Source organism: Erpetoichthys calabaricus, chromosome 8, assembly GCF_900747795.2.
Source record: "Erpetoichthys calabaricus chromosome 8, fErpCal1.3, whole genome shotgun sequence".
NCBI lineage: Eukaryota > Metazoa > Chordata > Cladistia > Polypteriformes > Polypteridae > Erpetoichthys > Erpetoichthys calabaricus.
Window position 1 is genome coordinate 92,075,648 of NC_041401.2, and position 23,483 is coordinate 92,099,130.

Consider the following 23,483-nt stretch of genomic DNA (forward strand, 5'->3'; position numbering starts at 1 on the left):
CACAATACTATACTTATTTTCCTCATAGTCGTTATAACAAAATTTCCATTATAATGAAATATTTTTATGGTCCCATGAGTTTCGTTATAAAGGGATTCCACCTGTATTTATATTGTCATGTGCATATGCTTGGGAGTGAGCTTAAGGGCTCTGTCAATTGTGATAAGCAACTGAGCCAGTGGTTGGAACTGTGCTCTAATGCCTTGTCACTTTCACCCTCTGCAGAACGGAAGATTGATATTTTTTTCTTCCACTGATGCCATTTTGAGTTCAATTCAATTCTGAGTTCCCATCTGAAAGGACATTCGTTATCTGCAACTTATTGTGTGTTTTTTTCATTATTGCCTTATTTCAATTGTATGGGGTCACCAGGGTGGTACCTCAACACTTAGTGTTTTGTCTCCTCTTTACAATATATATATATAAAATGCAAAACTGACTGACTGACTGATTCACTCATTAACAAAAACACTATTTTCCGTTTAGCTAAAAGCTGAAATATGAAAGAATGCCACAGCTGGGGTAGTAGTTATCAGCTAAAATGGGACATTTCGATATTTCAATATTTAGAGGTAAACTCTCCCCACAACAGAAAAGCTAAATACTTCAAAATCGTTAAAGACGCCTTGAAGGATTTTGATGAAATTTGGTGATATTGTAGAAAAAAAGAAAATTAGCTGAAATGTGTTTTTTTAAATTATCAATTAATTTAAATTTTTTCAGTATTTATTATTATGATGCTATGTATAAGCTTTGCGTTGAGAATGGAGACACATGAAAAGCACCACTAGTCAATAAGGTGGACAAAGTAGTGAAAAAGTTGTGGGGTTCTGAACAGGAAAGAAATACACGCGGTCACATTATGAAATGGAAAGAGAAAGTTCGACGAAGCTCAAGGAATAATTGCTATATTTGAGTGATGGGAGTAAACAGATGAAATCTGTAAACATCTACTAATGAAATAGGTACACCTGCACTATTGCATTTTAAGATGATGTTAATAGACACTTGAGCCGTTGTTGAGAGGGATGATCTGGTGGGTGTTATATATGGAAATATTACAATCCAAAAACTTTGAGGAGTGGAAATCTCCAGGGTAGACTGCACAAAAAAGGGGTAAGCAGCTTGAAGCAAGCTGTCAGTGAAAAGAAAGATCAAGAGCTGTGGAGAACTGGCCATAAAGGGAGGACCATTGTGCAGCAGGATTATCTGGTGGAACTTTCTCCATTAAGTAGGCATGCTCTGAAGCCAGAATACTGGAGTGGACTAGAGGGATTAACATTATTTTGCTACAGAATTGAAACTGCGGAGCATAGATTTTCGTGGTGTACCCCATGGACAGGACACGAAAGTGGGGTTACCAGAGACATTTGTGTTGCACTTCGAGCCTGAAACATCTGAGCTTTTAAGAAGTAACGTTTTCCTCCTAATGGAAAGTAACAGCTTATTACAGTATTTTTATTTATGATACAAGGGTCATTGCCTCAAACTCCAATAAATCTTTGTGCTGTGTTCATTTACTTTATCCCACTAAGGTGGTTCATTACATTACATACTCAAATTTCACATTATCCCTTCCGATTACCCATTTCAAAAACTGTATTTTGCAATTATCATCCACAAAAAGCTAGTCACCAGAAAAAGAAGAAAAAAAAGCAAGGATTTATCTAAATTAGGAATGTTTTCCTCATTGGGAACTATTTATAGCAATTTCAAGAGTAATTAGTTTTAGTGACCTAATCTACTCTATATATATATATATATATATATAAAATCCTAAGCCTAAAAGTGCAACGATTTTATGTGAATTTTTTGTCATGCTTTAAATCGGGCTTATTTTAAAACCTACGTATAAATATTTGGTATCATTCTTTTCAGAATTGATCAAACTTTAATATGATGTTGTTAGATTTTCAGATTCTTATTCCATTTTTAAATTATAAACTAAAATATCAAGAAAGTCGTGGTTTTTATTTTTGATTGAGTAAACTTTCTTTCACAGGAACAAACTATTAAAAAAAAATATCTATTCATAACACCAGTGTTTGTATTTAGGTGATTTAGTTAGCTAACGGTTGAGTTACGATGACCCATTGCATACCACTTAAGTTTTCACGTGATTTTCACGAAGTTTTTTTATCTATAAGAATGTCAGTTAAAATGAATGGATCATTTATTTAGTCTCTTATAAATATTCATCAAGCATAGTGGACCTCAGTTTAACGGGAATACTCCAATCGGTAATGAGAGTGAATATTTTATTCTTATTTCATGATTTTTACTCTGTTAAATAATAGAATATAGAAGGCGCTAGGGGGCTTATCTTTATAATATATGTATAATTTATTAATGATATAACATTAATTATTAATGTAATATTTATAATAAATACTATGCCTTATTCCAAGGCAACTTACAACATTTCAGATATAGGTGGTTATATTTCTTTTGTTTTAGCAATAGGAGCACAGGCAGATAAGGTGACTTGCTCATGGTCACACAGTGTCAGTAGCAGGATTTGAAACCACAACCTCAGGGACTGAAGTCTAAGGTCCAAAGCCTTAACCACCACAACACACCACCTGCCTAAGTTATAAAAATAATCTATATAGAGCTCATTGGCTTGTGAAATTGAAATTTAACACAGCTATATACAACTACTGTGTGTGTGTGGGTATGTGTGTGTGTGTATATATATATATATATATATATATATATATATATATATATATATATATACATATATATACATGGCATTCGTAGTCTGAATCACAATCTGATTGTATGGGTGGTTAATATATATATATACACACACACACACATACACACAAACAGTAAAGGGGTAAAAATCTGAAAAAAAAAATCTGAAAACATAATTTAGTATTTGCCAATTAAGGCACCTTTTTATCCATTTCATACAGACTTGTACATTTGATACCTGAAAGCTTTTAATGCACTTTCAAGTTAGTATGTAAAGTTTCTGTCGCAATTATAATCCAGTAAATAATGGCAAGCAAGAAGCTCTGTGCACTGGAGTTACTTGTACAAAACACAAAACAAGATATATTTAAATCTCAAAGCAAACACTCTTTAAAAAACAAAAAAAGGATGTGAAATATAACTAAGTAAAAATTTGCTGCCAGAATGACGACACTGCCTTGTAGGCATGGTTTAGAACAAAACTTTGCATATTGAAAGTAATTTCAGTGCATGTTGTGCTCCTACTATAGAATACCTACCTATTTCATAGTCATTTTCTGCTACTCTCCTCATTTTGGGAGGTGTAGTGATGCCAGATTCAATTTCTGGTCTCTTTGGTGCTTTAGTGTCTGAAATCAAGTGGTCAAAGCTTTTCCTGGTACCTTTAAAATACATAAATAAAAATTAAATAAATATAAATTACATATTACACAATAATAAATGTTTTATATTATGGCTGCTCAAATGAAACGTGCAGAGGTCCCAGTTACTGTAATATCATTAACAACAGCTTTGCAATCATGCTTTTTCACTGAACAAACTGTAAAGAAGGAGCTCCCGCAAAAATACCGGCTTAACAATTAACCTAGAGTCAACACATGGCCCTCTAAGAAGCAGAGGTTGACAGCTCTGTATCATATCAAAATATGAAAGTATTAATTCCAAAATTTTCTCATGCAGCACTTACCAAGCAGTTTTTTTGTAGTTGCTTGGGATGGCTGCCCCATATCCAAGCTCATTGATTTTCGAGTTCGAGGGCTGATTTGCCCCACAGGAGGATAATTAGCAGCAAGGTATCGGTCAGAAACTTTAGGAGAAGACCAGGGCTGGTTCTCTCTTAGTGTCCTGCAGATCAGAGCAGATATCACATTTTAGGATTTACTCCAAAATTCTTGTTAGAAGCTGCTGGATCAGTTCTTTTTGTGTAAAAACTCTATTCTAATTTCAGCCAACACAGAACAGCAAAAACCTTTGAAAGATAGTGTGGTATAAGCTTTTCATAGTTAAGCAAAATTACACAGCATGTTGGCCAAAAAAAAATTATATTACATTGGACAATGACGATGGGTTTTCATTTGTGTTATCTTTGAAGAAAGTGATAAAAGAATGATGGTCAACCGAGACTCCAAACGTTTCCAAAGATAAAGACAAAACATGGTCAAGGGAGAGTGGGATGTAGGAGTGGGCTAATCTTGCATAATTATTAAAATAACTAAGCTCATTATTAAATTCTTTATTTAAATACTTTATTTTAGAATGAATTACAAAATGTCTCATACAAACTGAAAAGGAATGGATTATCTGAAGAATGGCGTTCTACTTAGTATCTATGATCATGAGTACAAAATCTTCCTCTGCTGTTTTAAGAATTTAAATAATTTTGAAATTACTCCTTCCTTGTAGAAATGTAGACTAGTAGTGCCTCTATTTTTGATGAAGTTAGGAATTGTTCCGGCTTTGCTCCCAGTGCTTGCTGCTACAGACTCTAGCTTCCCCATGATTCTGCCCTGGATAAGCAGGTCTTGATGATGGATGGACAGAAGTACTTACAGGAACTGAGGTATATTAGAGTAAACTAAATTTCTGAAATGCAATAAATTATAACATTAGTCTGAGGCATGCTGTATTGCTCACAGAACTGTTTAAATAATGAATACATCTTTCTGAGTTATGGATACTATGCTTATAGCTAAAAACTATATGTTCAATAGACAGGCAACAGTTGCAATGAAACACATCTGAATAACCACAAACACCTGTGATGTCAATTGTCCCAAACATTATGGTGCTCTTAAAAGGGGGAACCATGTATAAAAGGTGTTATAATGCAAATACTCTTAAATTATAGTCTACAATTTGCACTTTAATCAATTTTAAACCATGGAGTAGAGGGGTAAATCAAGGAAAAAAGTATTTTTGTCCAAAAACATTATGGAGGACACTGTAAACCCATTGTTCAGTGTCTGCCAGCCACCACCAGGGCCATGCAGGTATGGACAAGGAAGGCTTTGGAGCCTCTGAAAGGATGGCTTTGTGAACACTGACTGGGATATGGTTTGTGAGTCACACGGTGAGGACACTGAGGGACTAAGTGTCTCTCTCTAGTTTAACTTTGCCATGTCGTAAACTTCATCTTAAAATCAATGTTTAATTTACTAGATTTTCTCAAACCACGTTATAACTAATGTAATAATAATAATAATAAATTTTATTTACCACATTAAATGCTTCATATTAAGTGTTCCCCTACCAAGTTGTTAAACGCTACGTGCTTCTTAAACTGACTTCCTCCAGCACTGAGAGGAGCCACAGGCAGCAATTGCCACACAGAACACATTCACTTCATAATACTACTGCTCTCTGAACATTTTGAATGCTATCATAAATACTTGATATCATTATCATGATGAAATGCATTAAAAACATGTATTAAACATGTGGGGGCACAGTGGCGTGCCAGCAGTGTTTCTCCCTAACAGTAAGGGGTCTCCAGGTGTATGTTCAGTGTAGAGGGCCTTTAAAGCAGGTGTGACAAGGCTCCAAAATGCTGGATGTATGAATGGGTATTGCACTGGTTTAACTGAAATATTGTGTAAATGTTGAGTTTGTGAGCTAGTGGTCGGAGACACAAACACAGAATTCAATGGATGTTCTTTTGAGCAAACTTTCTATATTGTAGGAGTGCTGTCTCTGTCAAATGTACCAAACCCCTAGGTTCCTATCCTTCCTTTTTCTTTCTCCACATAACAAATCACCACACAATAAACGTCTTTGTGAAAGTAAACCTAGCTATAAAACTCAGGATACAGAGTGTTTGGAACTTTCAAAACTCTTCGTTAGACATGTTTAATGATGCCATCCATTAAGAGTTGTGCCGATCCCAGCAAGGATTGTGCGCAAGGCAGGAACAATTCCTGAGCGGGGCGCCAGCTCATTGCAGGCTGAATACGAGCACACACATACACTAAGGTCAATTTAGCATAACAAAACCCCACATCCTACTTGACTTTGAAAGGAAACTGAAGTACGGCGAGTAAACCCACCAGCATTCTAAATGTTCAGAGAACAGTAGTATCATGAAGTGACTGTATTTTGTGTGGCGATCACTGCCTGAGGCTCCTCTCAGTGCAATAGGAAGTCAGTTTAAGATGTATTTAGCAATTAACATGGGTCAGGAAACACCTAATACGAGCATTTAATGTGCTACATTAGTTTTGATTTTAAGATGAAGTTTATGACATTCTACTTCAGGTTTTCAGATCTGGTAAAAAAAAAAAAAAAAGCAATACAAGCAGAGGTGGAGTGCAAATTAGAGCAAAACAGTGTAAAAATTGTGGAATCGGATGAGAACTATCTCTGATTACAAGCAGGCTCTAAAAGCTGCAGAAGAAGGGAACAAGAACAAATAGAATTAACAGAACCAGTTCTTTAACAGGTTTGACTCACTATAGTCCAGATCCAACCCCCAACACTGCTAGCCACTGTGTGCAAATTGAGGAGGTGTTGGGCTACCCTACTGTTACCTCCACACTTCACCACCTCTGTACCTAATTCTGATGGAATTAGCCCCAGAATGCTGAAAACATGTGCCAGCCAACTCTGTTCTCCCATTCCCCTGATGTGGAAAACATGATGTGTAGTCCTTGTGCCAATGTAGGGGCACTCCAGGCTTCCCAAAAACCTTGGGCAAGTTGCTCTCATTTTATACATTATGAAGACCTTTAAGAGGCTGGTCCTAAACCAGCTACAGCCTCTGGTTACTGACCATCTACATCCTCTGTAGTATGCCTACCAGACTCACACAAGTGTAGAGAATATTGTGATTTATATGCTACACAGAGCTTACTACCATTTGGAGAAAGCTGGTTCCAAAGTCAGGATTATGTCCTTGATTTCTTCAGTGCCTTTAAAACCATACTGCCTCACAGACTAGAGGAGAAGTTAAGGGCTATGCATCTCGATGCCCCTCAGTCTCCTGGATCATGGACTACTTGACCAACAGATGACAGTTTGTGAGGGTTAAAGGCTGCCTGTCACAGATGGTGGTGTGTAACACTGGGGCACTTGAGTGAACCATCCTGGTTCCCTTCTTGTTTACGTTCTATATAACAGACTTCCAGTATAATACAAGCTTTGTTTGGAGTACTTTTAGCCACAGGTTCATTCTGCTATAGTGTAATAAGAAGCATCTCAGTGGATGTTTTCTGCCTGCAGACATTATGCAGCTCAATGCCTCCCTCAATTTCCCTTAATTCTTTCCAGCCTGAAATCTTAGGAAAAACAGTACAGACATCAATTTACTAGTGCTTTTAAGCATAAAATTTATTGTACTATGTTTTTATTGTATTGTCTTATATTGTATTTTGAGTTGACATCTATGTATTTTTATGTTTTTTGATTTGCTTTTGGTGTGCAATTATTTCTCCTTGGGGATCAATAAATTATATCTAATCTAAAGGCCTATTTCTATTTTTTATACATTCCATTCTGCAGTATAAATCATAGATATCCATGGAGAAAACACAGTATATATTCCCATCCCAAATTTGGCATTTGGGATGTGGTTTCCCTTTCTTTTCTAGATCCACATCCCTGACGCGGCTTTATCAAATACACTGAAATTAACAGCATATTGTTTATTAGTTTAAGGCATACAGTATGATTGTAATTAACCTGTAACAATATAATGGTTCACGGAATGGCCAAACTATTCCAAATTCCATAGCTGCTTTAGTGTTGTTACTCTCAAGTATTTAGCCCACTGTATCTGAGTGTGGAATCACAGCTCTACAGCAGCTGATCGGAAAGAGAATTATCAGTATACAGCATCAAGCACACGCTGCCTCAGCCATGCGCTATTTGAACTGCTCTCATACGACAAACGCTTCAAAGCCTTTCCTGTACGGACCTCGTGGTTCAGAAATAGTTTCATCCCAAGAACTATAAACGCACTCAATCAGTCCATCAAGTGTTCCTTGTAGAACTGTTTGTACTTATAAGTTCAATCACCTCACTGTAAACTTGCGATACAGTTATAATATTGCACAACCTGAGCCACTTTATAAAGCACATATTTACATATGACGACGATATCATTTTTAAGATGAAATGCTGCAAAATATGTTTATTACATTATACAGATAAAATGTTAACATCATTTAAATAATCTATATTGTTAATAATTAAACATATGAGGACACGGTGTCATAGCGCTAGCTAGTTCAGGAACTGTTCCTGCCTTGTGCTGTATTCTTGCTGGGGCTGGCGCGACACTGGATGGATAGAATAATTAAACATGTACTACGAAGATATTTCAGTGTTCCTTAAAAGTTTTGAAGAATCAGCGTTCTAAGCTTACAGATGGCTTAACATCTATTACATAGCTGATTGTGTAGCGATTGGTTACTTGGAGAAAGAAAAGGAAGGACGGGAATTGGGGGTTAGTACGTTTGAAAGAGACAGTACTGCTGCAATAAATTATTTCATCGAAGGTCGTGCACGGCACAGCAAGCATCTTGCGGGAGGCAGGAAAAATCTCTGGACAGGGCATCAACTCGTCACTATCACTGCGTCACCGTGTTCCCATGTTTAATAACATGCTTTAACTCCTATCATCTTGAAAATAATATCAAGTATACATCTCAGTATTTTAATTATTCAGAGAGCTGTAATATCACGAATGTAATGGATTCTGTGTCCTGTCGGAGGAAGGGAAAGCCCGTTTAAGAAGCACGTAGTGATTCCCACACATAGAAGAACACATACAAAACAAAGTATTTAACATGCTACTTTAGTTACGATGGTATTTGAGAAACTAGTAAATTAAATGAGTTAAAGATGAAGTTTATGATGTTCTACTTTAATGACAAAATAAACTACGTGATTAAAGTGGAAATTATGAGATTAAAGTTGACATTTCGAGCTTTTTCTCATTGTGTGTGTCCCTATTTTTTTTCTGTTTTCTCTGTACTCAAATAAGCTTTCATATGACATTCAGATGGTGGGCTACAACTCGCCTTTTCACTGCAACTTTGATATCTGACAACTTCTTTTCTATTTCGGGCACTGTGTGACTTTGTGAACATAGAGCTTTCGAGTTTCTCCAACACGCTATATCACTTGATCAACTTCCTTATGTTGTTTATACCACTGTTTAAACCAACAAATAAAATGTTTTTTCTTGCATCCACTTGGTATTCGCTGAAATTCTTCTATTTTCCCCCGTGCTTTTGCCATTGCCTTTTCACAGAACACTGAGCTTAAGGGCTATGTATATTGATTTGCATATTCAAGGAGGCATAATTCTGGGAGGAGTTGAAGAGTGGCAGCAGGCGCGTGCATGTGCGTTACTTTTCACGCTGACCAGGATTTATGTAGCGGAAGAACGTGGAAGTTGGCAAACGCACAGATTTATGCATCTGGATTTTTTTGTGCGTATGCACATTTCCGCTTTTGTCCATACGTCATGTTTTAGTGTGAATTCTACGCATGGTATTATGCATGAGGAACCAGGACAGTAGAATTGTTGTTTTTAAGCCATTACTGTGTAGCATTGGGTTTATGCTTTGGGTCATTGTCTTGCTGGAAAATAAATCTTCTTTCAAGGAGCAGGGTTTTGCAGAATACATAATTTTTTCCTATAGACTTTTCCTGTATTGAAAACTTACAATGAGGTAGATACTTTTTATAGGCACTGTATTTTAGCTGCCAGCATAATGTACAAAATATTGAAAAAATAGATAACTGGACTGAAAAACAAATAATTAATCTTTACCACAGATGCTTCTCGCAATAAGAAAACACCAATGAAATTTCAACTGAATTATTCTTTGAGTGTGGCCTTGATCTTAGATAGATGGATAAAATTTTGTTTGTCCTCAAGAGGAATTTTGGCAAGCTTGCTGCTCATTAAGATATAAAGTGTAAAATGAAATGTTCTGCCTTTCTATCAAAGAAACAATAAAAATGACCTGATCCTTCACACTCAAACAAGCCAATATATGTAGAGTAAACGCATGTAAAATACACAAGTGGCAGAAAAGATCAAAAATTACCAATGTTTTCATTTTGATAACCTTTGTATAAAACACTGCAAGAAAGTGAACACTAAAGGGTATTACCAGTCTGAAAGAAATATTGTTTAGATAAATGGGGAAACAGTCTAACCTGCAGCTTGGATCACTGTGATGCAAAGGGTATGTATCCATGGCAACATTTTCCATTGAAACATCAGCCAAGAGTAGTGACTTTCTGTGTTTGAGACTGCTTCGGCTTCGCACTTCCTCTGATACAGTGAGAAGGGCTGTATCAATAAAGAAAAAAAGGAACATTATAATAATAATAATTCTTTGCATTTTTATAGTGCTTTTCTCACTACTCAAAGCTCTCAGCAATAGCAGGTTAAGGGCCTTGCTCAAGGGCCCAACAGAGTAGAGTCTTTATTGGCATTTATGGGATTCGAACCGGCAACCTTCTGATTGCCAGTGCAGATCCCTAGCCTCAGATTACTCAGATTAAATTACTTACAACTGCATAGCATTGCTAAGCAAAGTCACACTGGTTTAATGACTCAATAATATTAAACATTAGTTTTTCACATTATCTTTTGAATATTATGCTTACATCAAAACCAGAGCTCAGAATTATACTTTTTGTTGCAAGTTCTTTATTTGATCGCTTTTAGATAGGAACGAATTTGAAAAAACAGGCAGAAGACTGCCAACTGCAATATTAGTTGGTTGTAGACATTAACACAAGAATTGGATATTTTAAAAAAATTGACAAAAACATGGGAAGATATATTATATGAGTACTAAATGATGTGTTAGGCCAGTTAACAAAAATAAATGTCTCTCTCAATTGCTGACACAATAGAAAGACAATTTTATGGACAGAAAACACAAAGATGATAAACTCATATCATGAATGCAAAGACTATGACATAAACTAAGATGTGCAACCTTGTAAGTCAAGGTCTTAAAATCAGTACACTAGTATCCAGCACAGGTTTATGACCAACATTAAAATACTCCTTTTGACATAGTAATGTATAAATTCCTTTGAGTACACTGTAATTTTAAGATGGAAGCCTGTTTTAAATTAGAAAACATAAAGAAAACTACAGCAGGATCCTTTAGCTATAGGGCCACAAATTCTTCAATGGTTTACTTATGAATATACTCATACTAGCCATGTGCGCCCAACTACGTTGCGCGTGTTAAAGTTGTCTATGAAAGGCTCCCTGTTTAAACACGGCTGCCAATTGTGAACTGGGCCCTTCGTCGCACAGCATTATGATTTTTTATAAGGGAAACAAAATTACAAAACAAAACCCTTGGACATTGATTCGATAGGAACAGCCTACTCGGAATCACTGTCCGAATAGTAATTATGTGGTGGTGGAAGAGCATTTCTGCTTCTCTCCATTCACAGTCCGTCTCGTTTTCATGACGCTGTCGTTTCCTCTCATGATCTCTTCTCAACTTTTCTCCAATCTCGCAGGTTGCTTTGTGGCAATCCAAACAGTAGGGCAATATACACGGAGCAATGGTTATAAAAGGGGGACACATAGGTATCCAGGCTCTTTAAAGCATAAATAGGGATCACTTCACTGACATGTGAGCAAGCCAGGGTACAACTGTGAGACACGCAGCACTCGCCGGCTACAACGTATCAATAATAATTTCCGGAACATGCTGTTACGTTGTCATTCATTTTACCCACTGCCTTTCTTTCATTCATATGTTACATAGGCACGTACCTTTTATCTTTGGCAATCTCATTCTCTAACCAGGCCTCAGGAGCTAACCAGCGTAACACTGTCCACCACCCCTTTCGTTATTCCGGCACATTGTTGACATCCATGAGTAACAACAACGTACTAAACTGGAAGGTGGTCTACGCATGCATGGAATTCGCAGACAAACAAAGATCAAGATCCAAATGAAGATTATATATAAAGATTAGTTAATTTAAAGCACAGCAATTTGTTTAGTTTGAATGTCTGTGTTTTGAGGTGTGACTGGAGTACTACAGTCTTCAGTAGTATAAGCCTGGAGGAGATTCTTAATGCAATGCCTATGTTTTAGCTGTCTCTCTACTGCCATCTAGTGCTTCTTCTTCTAATTCATTCACGGACAAACAAAGATCAAGATCCAAATCCAGATTATATATAGAGATAGACATGATTTATACTCTGGAGCTTAAGTTTCTTCAGCAATGATGGAATCATTTTAAGACTATTTACTATAAATGTTATTGTCTGTCCTCTACAATTTCACAATAACAATAATATTAATACTAACATTTGAACAGAAGATCAGTAAGTGACACTAGATAAAAACTAGCATCAAAACATTTAAGACTACAAGCAAAGTATTAGAAAAATTAGCAAATAACATAGTTTGAGATTCTGAATTAAATCATAAGTCCCTGAGCAAAAGGAGTGAACTGGGAGGAAGAATAAAAAAATCAATGCAAATTAAATGCCTTTCTGAACTGATGAGTTTTAACTTGCCTTTAAAAAAGAATAAAGTTAGCATACCTAATAACTTAGGTATATATAATAATCTATGTATTGTAAGTGCAGTGTGCTTAGATGACATGGTGACAGCTGAGATGCAGGGCAGTAGAGAATTCAGTTTCTGTTCTAATGAACAGTTTAAAAAATCTGTGGTGGCATATCCAAGTTAAGAAGTCTTATGGCATGTGGACAGCAGCACCTCCTGGGCCTCTGTACTCTGGCCATATAGTCCTAAAGCGTTTGCTTGATTTCAGCAGGTCAAACAGAAAGTTAATGGGCTGAGATGAATCTGAATCCTGCACCGCCTGGTATATCTTGCAGAGATGGGAGATGTGATCTGGTGTAGCATTCCGCCGCCTGATCATTCTCTGTAGTTGCTCCTCCTACACTCTTTGTGGTCTGGTACCAGGCCAAGTGATTGTTTGAACATCTTTCGCTCTATCATACACGTGAACTATGCCACACAGACACAACCAATACCTTGTTTGCAAGCGACGGGTGTTGACTTCACACTCCTAATAATCAAATTGTTACAATATTTACAGTTGACTTTTAATCTGGCATGAAATCATACGTGGGGTGTTTCATAAATTGTCACAAAAAATATTTGAAAAAATCGTAATTATTCTGTATAAGGAATACCGAAGTGTTATGCATCAATCAAAAGGTCGCAAGCAATAGATTTCAACAAATGTAAACATTCGCACTGACTGAGCAAACGCAAGCTACAGACTGGAAACCAGAAATGGCATTACACCATTCTTCTGAAACTTCGTGTGCTCTTGCATATTACTTCACAAAATAGCACATATCTACAAGTGGTACATCAATACTTACAATAGAATCTCCTGATCAAAACAAGTCCATGCACATAATTGTATGATGTATCAGTCATGAGATATCCTCCAAATAAGAGGACAGCAAAGCCATCTTCACCAAGTAGCACTTGATATTTCTGGATCATTAGCGCAGACTCAATAGATCACACACTTACAAACTTCATACCACTAGATGGCAGTGACTGTGATGTCTCCAATGATACACAGATGTCCGTGTATGAACATAATGAGATACAGCTGGTATCGTGCATAAAGAACTACAGAGTCTCTCAAAGGCATATGGCGCATAAACAGAAACATTGAAGAACATAATATTTTTCAGAAAAGATGGCTTCAAGTTGACCAAAATGTACTTTGAGCAAGGTTTTGGAAGTGGACTCTGAAGACAGCAATAAAAAACCTAGCTGATTTTGAGTCTGACACAGACAGCAGTTCAGAAAAAGAGTTTTCTGAGCAAGTAAACTTGCCAAACAATTACTCGATGTAATTTGTATTTAGTTTCATTTTGATAGGTGTAGATCATTGTTACTCAAAAGTATTATATGTAATGTTACATTGACAATGGCAAGATCAAGCAGCCACGATGTACATTTTATAATGCATAATATGTATATATTATATATAATGTGTATATATATTGTAATGCTTCTCTCTTCATCTCTGTTATTAGTGTTACATGAAATTGTCCACATAAAGGCATTTATATTTTTTACATAAAATTGTTTTAAATTTTAGAATTTATGTTTTGTATCAAATGTCATCACATTGGGAAAATTATGCCAAATTCTAGTGAAAAATTGACTGCCCTTGCATTAGTTTTGGAATAAGAAAGCTTTATTTTTTAGTTCACTCCTTAGGTAAACGTGGGGGTTGGTGGCAGGATTGGTACTCCTACCACGGTAAAAACCTCACACTGTTCCACAGTGTGGTGCTGAGGTGTCACCCACTACACTTGGGTCTTAATCCAGGTGGTTTAGCGTGTGGTGGGAGCGGCAATGTACTATCAGTGCATGCTCCCAACCTCTCCACTCTCCTCTCCTCTTAGGTAAAAACTTTTCTCAGGATACCCATTTGGAGAGGTATTTGGAAAGGTTTTGGTTGGGGATAGGGGACTCATGGTGCCAAATGCTGTAACTATTTTTTTCTTTGTGTTATCAACATGAAACTTTAGACAGGTAACGTTGTCATGACTGGGAACACCTTAGCAGTGAAAAACTGAGATGGCAATACTTGTACATGAGATATACTGTATCAGAAAACAAAAATATGAAAAAATTACAGCGAGCTCCTATTTTTTTCCCCTAGTTTAACAGCAGTTTCTAAGTAAAGGAATGTTTAAATTTGACACATCACATAATTTATAACATTTGTGAAGTTATCTGTCAGGTTTTAGTGAAAAATTGTCTGTTCTGGCTTAACTTTTTGAATAATAAGGCTTTACTTTGGGGTTCTCCCCTAGAGACTGCTGAAAAGTGCCCTCAGGTTATAAGGTGTGTCCCATACGCAGCTGTTTCCAAAACAATGAGGTGATGCTCTGAGTCAAGACATTTTCTACAACAGCAGAATAAAAAGTCCTTAGGATCACTGGAGAGACCTGAAACTTCCTCAACTGTCTCAGATGGTAAAGAGGCTGACTCGCATTTTCAGACTGGGCTTGAATATGTTCAGTCCATGTCAAATCCTCAGTGATGTGAACACCCTGATATTTGAAGCTGCTCATCCTCTCCACTGCAATCCTGTTGATGTTGACGGGGATGTTGGATTGCTGCTGTCTCCTAACGAAGACCACCACCAGCTCCTTGATTTTCCTGAAATACAGTTGGAGGCAGTTTTCCTGACACCACTATGCCAGGTTCTCCACTTCCTCTATGTATGCTGTCTCATTACTGTTATAGATGAAGCGCTGCTTGTATGGCAAGTAACAGTGATCCAGTGTGTTACCTCTTCTGGTTGTATACGTAATGTGTTGATAAAGATTTAGCATGACTTGTTTGAGGTTTGCTTTATTAAAGCCACCACCATGATGACTGATGCATCCGGGTGTTTGTTTTGAGACACACTAAGCACATTGTGTATTTCAGACAAAGCTGTACCGTATGAGGCAGGATGTAGATCGCCGTGGTGATAAGTGCACTGAATTCAAAGAGGCAGGTAAAATGGATGGCACTTGATGGTTAGATATTCCAGATGAGGCGAGCAGGAACAAGACAGAGAACAGAAACACTTTTTGCCTCACACCACTGGGTGTTCACCATGAAAAAGACGCTCCAGTCTTTAGATTTGTTAGCCTCTGCCTGTCAGTCCATGCAGTACATGGAAAAGTAGTTCACAGAATGTGTTATTCAAATTCATCATATTAATGTTTTATCATCATCATTTGTAGCCAATAACTGTCCACTGGAGGTCAAAGGGCTCTTTCAGCTTTCTTCACCAGAAATAATTTTTGGTCGTCAGCTTCAGGTGGTTGCACCAAAAGTTCTTATCTCATCTACCAATCTTGAATTTGGCTGGTCTCATCTTATCTCTAGTAATGCAATTTGAAACTTCCTTAATCCACCTGGTGACATACCCTATCCAAATCCACTTTCTTTTCAAATGGTGGCAATGAAATCCCCTACATTATGTTTTGACCAAACACATTAATTTCTCTTTCAATATCTGAAAGTAATACCATGCATGTATCTCTCCATGGTTTGATGAGTAACTCTCATGTTTTGTGTACTTTTTAAATATAGATGCCTTGACTTGCTTTCATATGTTAAAATACATGAGAACAATTTTTTTCAAAAGTTTTGCTCACTGAAAGATCTTTGATGACTGTGATAGACAGTCGACTTGGCGACTCTTCAATTCCACCCGGGGGGTGGAATGGGGTTAAACGTTAACATTATTCAAAGTTATTGTCTGTCTGTATACCTGCATTGTTCTCACTTTTTAATATTTTCTTTATCAGTATGCTGCTGCTGGAGTATGTGAATTTCCCTTTGGGATTAATAAAGTATCTATCTATCTATCTAGACAGCTTCAGGCTTAACAGAGCTAATATTTCAAACTGACTGTATCACATCACACAGAAATCTTGAGAAACATGAAGTTAACTTTTATTGAAATTAGTGTGTTTAATCGCTTAATGATGCAGACATATTGCTTTAGTTCAATTGAGCTAAAAAATGTTTCAATACTTATTTTCAATCACCATCTGAGTACATACGATTTCAGTGTCCAAAAAAAGTCAGCCAGTATTGATGCTTCAGAGCTGCTAGCTCCTTTTAATTTAATGAAACTCTTTAGCATGGCTGACTATTAACAAATGAAACAACAGTACCTGGTATATCTGAGTTGCATTCATAGTAACAATGCCACTACTTTTAGAACACCACAGATGTTCCAGTTGCAGTTACTGTGCTGTATACAGTACGTCTTAATAACAGTTCCATGTTTTAATTGGTCTATTTCAAGTGTACTGTATAGCCAACGGGTACTCAAGGGTAGACACTGCAACTGTGAAACAAGACAGTTTTAAGACTAAATAGTAACAAATCAATAAAAGGCACAACTGTTGTGGGTTATGCTCACAACCCAAAGTTGTGAACAGCCCATCAATGTCATTTCAAAAGCAGAGGTTGCCAACTTACGTAAGGAAATTTCTCAAATCCTCTCGGTGGCTCGGAAAGACAGAAATATTCATTCCTGGTGACAGGAAGTGCCATCCTTGCAGTCTTGAACCAAGCAGTTCTACTTCTGCTTTTAAAAACCCAAGTCCTTGACCAATTCTGATAGTGCTATAAGATGAGGCTCACCAAACATTAATGGCTCAAAAGTTGGATCACTGTAGTTTTCCAAAAGCATTGTGAGTCTTCGACTACCCTATTTAGGTTTTATATCTGTGGTTGACTGTCATCATCCACTACTGGTTTCATGACTAAAGGCAGAGTGGGGTATTCAATAGATGTTTCATTTTTAGCAGAGAAGCCAAAGACATTGACCAGACAGAAGTAACAATCTGTCACATATCATAGGAACAGTAAAAGGCATTGACTTCCAAAAACTTCTTAGCCAAACTCTTAAATTAACAGCACATTTTGCACAACAAATGTGGGCAGTCAATGGTTTGTTTTGATCGCCAGTTTTACAACCAAATTAGAACTTATATGATTTCTTAACAAGTGCGATCATGCTGTGTCTTTGTGGCTTCAGTACATACTTTTCACAATAATAGGAGAATGTAATGCAGCTGTTGCAACCCTGGCGAGACATTTCTGCAGTAACAAATTTTATTCTAAACCAGTGATTCTCAACTACTTGGTCGCAAGTTGCTATTGTTTATAATGGTAGTATGTTGCCACTTGGATGTTGCCCCTGACCTGGTGGGTTGAGAAGAGAATTACATGGGAAAAAGTGGGTTGTGACACCATAAAGGTTGAGAAACACTGCTCTAGACAACATATTCGAAGTATGCACACTTTGTTATGCAAGTTGCTTTCATAGCCTGTCCTGCCAGCACCTATTCTGACTAAGCATGTCTAAGCATTAGCATATCCATTACATGTAAAACAACCTGCACTGAATGCATGTCCAGGCATACTGTGATATAGCAGGTCCGTGGCTCGAAATGGATGGCCAGTTTTTTAAATAAATAATCGTCGCACTTGCAGCTTAAGGATGGGGCATGGTAGTGTGGCAAGAGCGGTTCCCGGGTGCAATACAGGCATGGGTGTTTCCGCTCTGAAGTGCACAAGTGCGTGATCGCCCTTGTCCATAACTGATGCCGGGAGCTGCTAATCGCCACACCTGTGCCACATCCCTATTATAAATAGTGAGAAGCTTGAGTGCAGAGGAGAGAGAAAAAGAAAAGGCGGACGAGGTTAAGAAGGAGAGAAGGCAAGAAGCTGAGAGCCAGTGCAAGCAAGTAAGCGAGTGAGAGCAGGCTCACTGGTGGACGCAGGTAGCTGATAGGAGAGCCCGGAAGGAATGTTTGGCCGACACTCGGGCCAGAAAGAACTGGTTGCTCCTGCTGAGTGCTGAAAAGGAGCAGGAGTGACCGGGAGTAAGGATGGATTGCCACATTAAGCTGCAGAACTCAGTGGGAGTCGGAGGTTTGGGAGGTTGAAGCCCTTGCGTGAGATTCCTGTTGGGGAATCTGAGTCTTAATCCGGCAGGAGCTATACAGAGCCAGGGGTAGGAAGGCTACCGGACCAGTGTTGATGGCAGCTGCACATGCAGGTAGGGCAACTTCCGTTGAAGGGCCCGTATGGGAGAAGCAGGGGAGCCGCCAGCCAAAAGAAGGCACAGGGTTTTTAAAGGTAACTGCTTCCAGCAAATGTTTTTAATCTCGTTTTAATGGATTTATTTATTTTGGATTTATAACCTCCACTTATCTCTTTTGTCGATTGTTTATTTATTGAAACATTTTGCAGCACTGCACTTTGGACACTGTTTTGGTTTTGTTTGTATGTTGTTTTAATAAAAGCACTTGCACCTTTTGCACAATCCCCTTGCTCAGATTGCTAGTTCATCCGGTTGCATTAACCAAATCGGGAAGAGAGAGCGTGGAGCAGGACCAGCACCGTCACACATACCCAGACTTTAATATAAAAAAAAAAAAAAAAATTAACTATAAATAAATTGGTAAATGACAGGAAATTTTTTAAATGATTTGATGATAAGAAAAAAAAAAGTTGATTAGCAGAAAAAATCTATATGACACACCCACAAGTGCTCAGGAACCAACGTATTAATTGTCCAGTGTAACAGGCCAAATGAACTGATAAAAAAAAATGTTTTGCTTCAGATGTATGGGTGTGTTGGTTTTGAACATGCTACCTGACTTTTCAAATGAGCTTTGTGTTAGTTTTGTTCTTCTGTTTATTTCTTCTAACAGGGTTCAGTTTAAATTTCTCAGTTTACCAAGTTAAATGTATTCCTCAATACAACCAATTACTTCTACATCAACTAGCATTTGCTTTCTTTCACTGTGTTTGGCTGACAGTTTTCCTTCCATGTCTCTGAGACAATGCAGTGATACTTGTGCTTGACTAGTTTTGTCCTTTAAAGTCTTATATTTAACTTTATCCTACATCTTACCAGTCCTTGACCACTTGAGATGCTAAACCTAATAAGAACAAAGATATCACGGTTTCCTTTTTGTTTGAAAGTACATAATAAATTTCATTTTTTGATGCTGTCTGGGCCCTTCCAAGTCCACATCCTGTTTTGTTACTTTCTGAAGAATGCATACACACTATAAAATTATCCAGGTATATACTGAAAACTTCTTGATTTTTTCAGTAATTTGCCAGGAGAATTTTAGCTGCTATAGAACTTAAATAATCAACTTATAGGACATGAGAAAAAGTACAAAGAAAAATCCAGAAAAAAAGGCTGGTGAGAGCAGGGAGTAGTAACATCCATAGCACCTCTGACAGGTGCCACCTTAATGAGATAACCAACATTGTTGAATTCACCTCTCGCTGGTTGTAAGGTTGTGGCTGATCTGTATATATGGTGTATATACCATGTTTGTAAAGAAGTATCTTCGACTTGAAAAATACAGTAGTCCCCTGCGAAGTCGCAGTTCAGGGTATGCAGACTTAGTCGTTCGCGGATTTTTCCTTAGAATCTAACTATTAATTGCAAAGCAAAAATACCCTCCGCAATTTTTTATGTCTTTTATTGTGGCAATACTGTGCTGTAGAGAGAACAGGAAGCAACTACTGAGGAAAACAAGCTTTGGGATGGTGAAAGTAGCCAATCCGAGAGTGTTATTCATTTCTCCTTGCTGCTGATTGACTGCGGCCCTGTGACGCGTCTCCAGGTGAGTGGGTGGGCTTAGGGAAATGCGGTTTGGGATGATGAAAGCAGTGTGATGGACGGCCGGCAACTCATCCCAGCTGACACATCCAGGCCGCTAGATGGCACCTCCCATACAGCATAGAAGTACCCAGGATTCCCGCAGGGCACCATGGGAGATGGAGTTTGGTTTCACAGCCCTGTTGGGGACCCTGGGGACCACCATTGGACGCTGCAGAAAGACAAGGGGATTTTTATTTCCTGTATAGCCTGGAAGTACTCAAGTCACGGGGACGGAAGAACTGAAGTACTTCCGGGCTGAAGCAAAATATAACTCTTTACCTGACCCGGAAGTGCTATGGAATCACATGGACTGAAGGATAGAAGCACTTCCGGGTCAAGGACTATTTAAAGGACTGTGGGGAAACCCAGCAGGAGAACCGGAGTTGGGAGGAAGTGCGACAGAGCTGCTGGGTGGAAAGGAGGATTTATTATTGAGTACTTGTATGATTATTGATTATTATTGTTGAGTATTGTGGAGGTGGAGGTGCTTTGTGCACATTATTGTAATAATAAAAATATTACTGGGACTTTTTACCTGGTGTTTGGACATGTTGTCTGTGGGTTTTACGGGGCAACAGCGACCCCTAGTGTCACAGTAGCCAATCCGAGAGCGTTATTCATTTCTCTTTGCTGCTGATTGACTGCTGCCTTGTGATGCATCTCCAGGTGAATGGGTTTACCACCGCTGAGGGAAACGTGGTTTGGGATGGTGAAAGTAGCCAATCCGAGAGCGTTATTCATTTCTCCTTGCTGTTGATTGACTGCTGCCCTGTGACACATCTCCAGCTGAGTGTCCTCATGTTTTCCATTTTGTTATTGTATTCATTTTGTTATTCTTAAACACACAAGATGTCGCCGAAATGCCCTGCACCTTCTAAGGCTTCTGGCACTGAGCCTAAGAGCCAGAAGAAGTTTAAAACACTCCAGGAGAAGGCTGAACTACTGGATTTGATCTGGGAACTAAAAAGTTATGCTGCAGTAGCGCACCACTATGGCACTAAAGAAAGCACCGCACACTAAAGAAGAACGAAGCAGCGATCTGGAGTAGCGTATCTATAAGTTTCTGTGATAGTGCCAAAAAGGTAACGAACGTAAGGAATAAAAATATCGTCAGGATGGAATCTGCCTTGGCATTGTGGATCACCAACTGCAGGAAGAAGAACATCCCTTTGGACGGTAACATCATCCGTGAGAAAGCACGGAAATTGTACCAGCATTTCGCTACAGGAGACAATGTAGCAACTTTCCATCACAATGTTCCTGAAACCTATAAAGAAAAGCCAACACGAAACCCCACCAGAAGAAGACCCGTCCAAAGATACAACTCCTCCTGAAGTGTCTGAACAAGAGGCGCCACCCGGGGAGTTTTAAACCCTCTGCATCATACTGCACAGCTATTTCATCATCATCATCAATATCATTCATCATTCGTGAGTACCCGTACATTTTACTGTATTTTAATAAAATGAAATTATTATGTATTTTCTCTACTTATAACAAAGAAAATGATAGCACATACCAAACAAAACGCGACTGCATGAATAGCGGTAACTTTCGGTATTTTACATTCTAGCACCCCAGGAAACATAGCACAGTACTGTACAGTATACAGGTTTACCTTTACAATCTGTTTTTAGGTAATGTATTAAGGTAATTTTTTAGGTAATGTATTAAGCTGAGTTTGCAACGAAATTAAAGTGCTTTGGGGGCATACTGTATTTAGGGTTTAAACTATAAAAATAGGCGTTTAAAAGGCATTTTTTAACCACATCCAAAAGTTGCGCTTTTTCACAATTTGTGGGTGCTTTAGGAACGTAACCCCCGCGAATTTTGGGGGTGTACTGTACCAAACTTTTTCTTCAAACTGAAGTTATTCTCTTGTTTGAAAACTTTCTAAAAACTGGAAATATATATTTTTTTCTCTTCAATGCAATTTCCCTTGCCATAAAGTGAGTGAATTTCAGGTATCAGAGCAGTTTTGGAGGACATATATTGTTACTTGTCTTAGTTTTGCAGGTTACTGGTAGAGAAGGGGCTGCAATAATAAAACATATTAATTTGTATTCAGATACCTTATGCACAGTTTTGCTTTTAAGACACTTACTCTGTCTTTTACAATGCCCTACAATTATCAGTCATGTATAGCATTGCCAAGGTCATTATATTTACCAGATATAACCAGATTGCAGAATATCACTCTTAATAACAAAACGTAAAACTTGTTACCTGCAAGATATGCCACACTTTGTGTGTTTACTTCAAATTTGTCACACTTTAGATGTTTTCCTACAAGAGACAGCAATGTATGCAGGATTCTAACTGTTCTTGCCACAGTAGTAGCTAAAGGATGTCTGTAACCTGGAAAAGTAAAATAAAATATGAAGACACATGCAAGGTTTACCCATAGTCATTCGAAACAATTAGCTTTTTCCTAACCTTTTAGCAGATGCCCCACCAAAGCAAAATTAAAGTTAGCATTGAAATTGAGGCCAACAAAATGGTCCATTTGTTTGCAATGCCATTCCAAAGGCTTCCGGATTTCCATAAAAATATCCTCTGGGCTCTGTGGGGAGAAATGATTTACATTTTTTAAAATCTGAGAAACTTGAAATGGCACAAAGCATCATGCAAATAAAAAATGAACTCAAGATAAACAATTAAATGTATTTTATACTGCTTTCAAAATTTATTTTCACAACCATAGCTGTTTTCAAAGGAAGTATTATAACTTTTGAATACTTCCTAACAAAAGACATTAGTCTATGATGAATGTTGTAGTATCTTGCAAAGTGTTCACTGAACTTCTTGCCAACACAGTGATGTTAGAACAAGAAAAAGAGCTAGATCTACAGTACAGTGGATTCAGGACTTATTCAGACCCTTTCACTTTTTCATATTTTATTATGTTGCAGCTTTATGTTAAAATCACTGAAAATTTATTTTTCCCCCACATCAAGCAGCACTCAATAACACAGTATGACAAAATGAAATTAGGGTTTTATACATTAAACTTAAAAATAATAAACTGAAATATTACTGCCATAATTTTGAAATGTTACTATTCTATAAATGCCAGTTTGACTAAACTTGAAGATCTGCCTCTCCCCCTCATTCACTGGTGAAGAAACCTGTCATTTAAATGCACAGCTTTAATGGAATGATGTCTTCCTTGTTTACATTTAATGCAGAGTTTTCAGGAACTAACTGTTAACTGACTATAAAAAAACACATTTTGACCATACAAATGGATATTGGACATGTGGACTACACAATATGAGTTACATGAGAAT

General features: G+C 37.7%; 1 protein-coding gene across 1 annotated transcript in view; it reads right to left on the reverse strand.

Annotated features, from left to right (window-relative positions):
• The window catches only part of nf1a (neurofibromin 1a), a 456,100-nt gene that overhangs the window by 47,768 nt on the left and 384,849 nt on the right, over positions 1-23,483 (reverse strand). Inside the window, 5 exon segments of the mRNA XM_051931227.1 lie at positions 3,240-3,362; positions 3,668-3,825; positions 10,147-10,282; positions 22,420-22,551; positions 22,630-22,756. Of these exon segments, the coding sequence (XP_051787187.1) occupies positions 3,240-3,362; positions 3,668-3,825; positions 10,147-10,282; positions 22,420-22,551; positions 22,630-22,756 (676 nt within the window).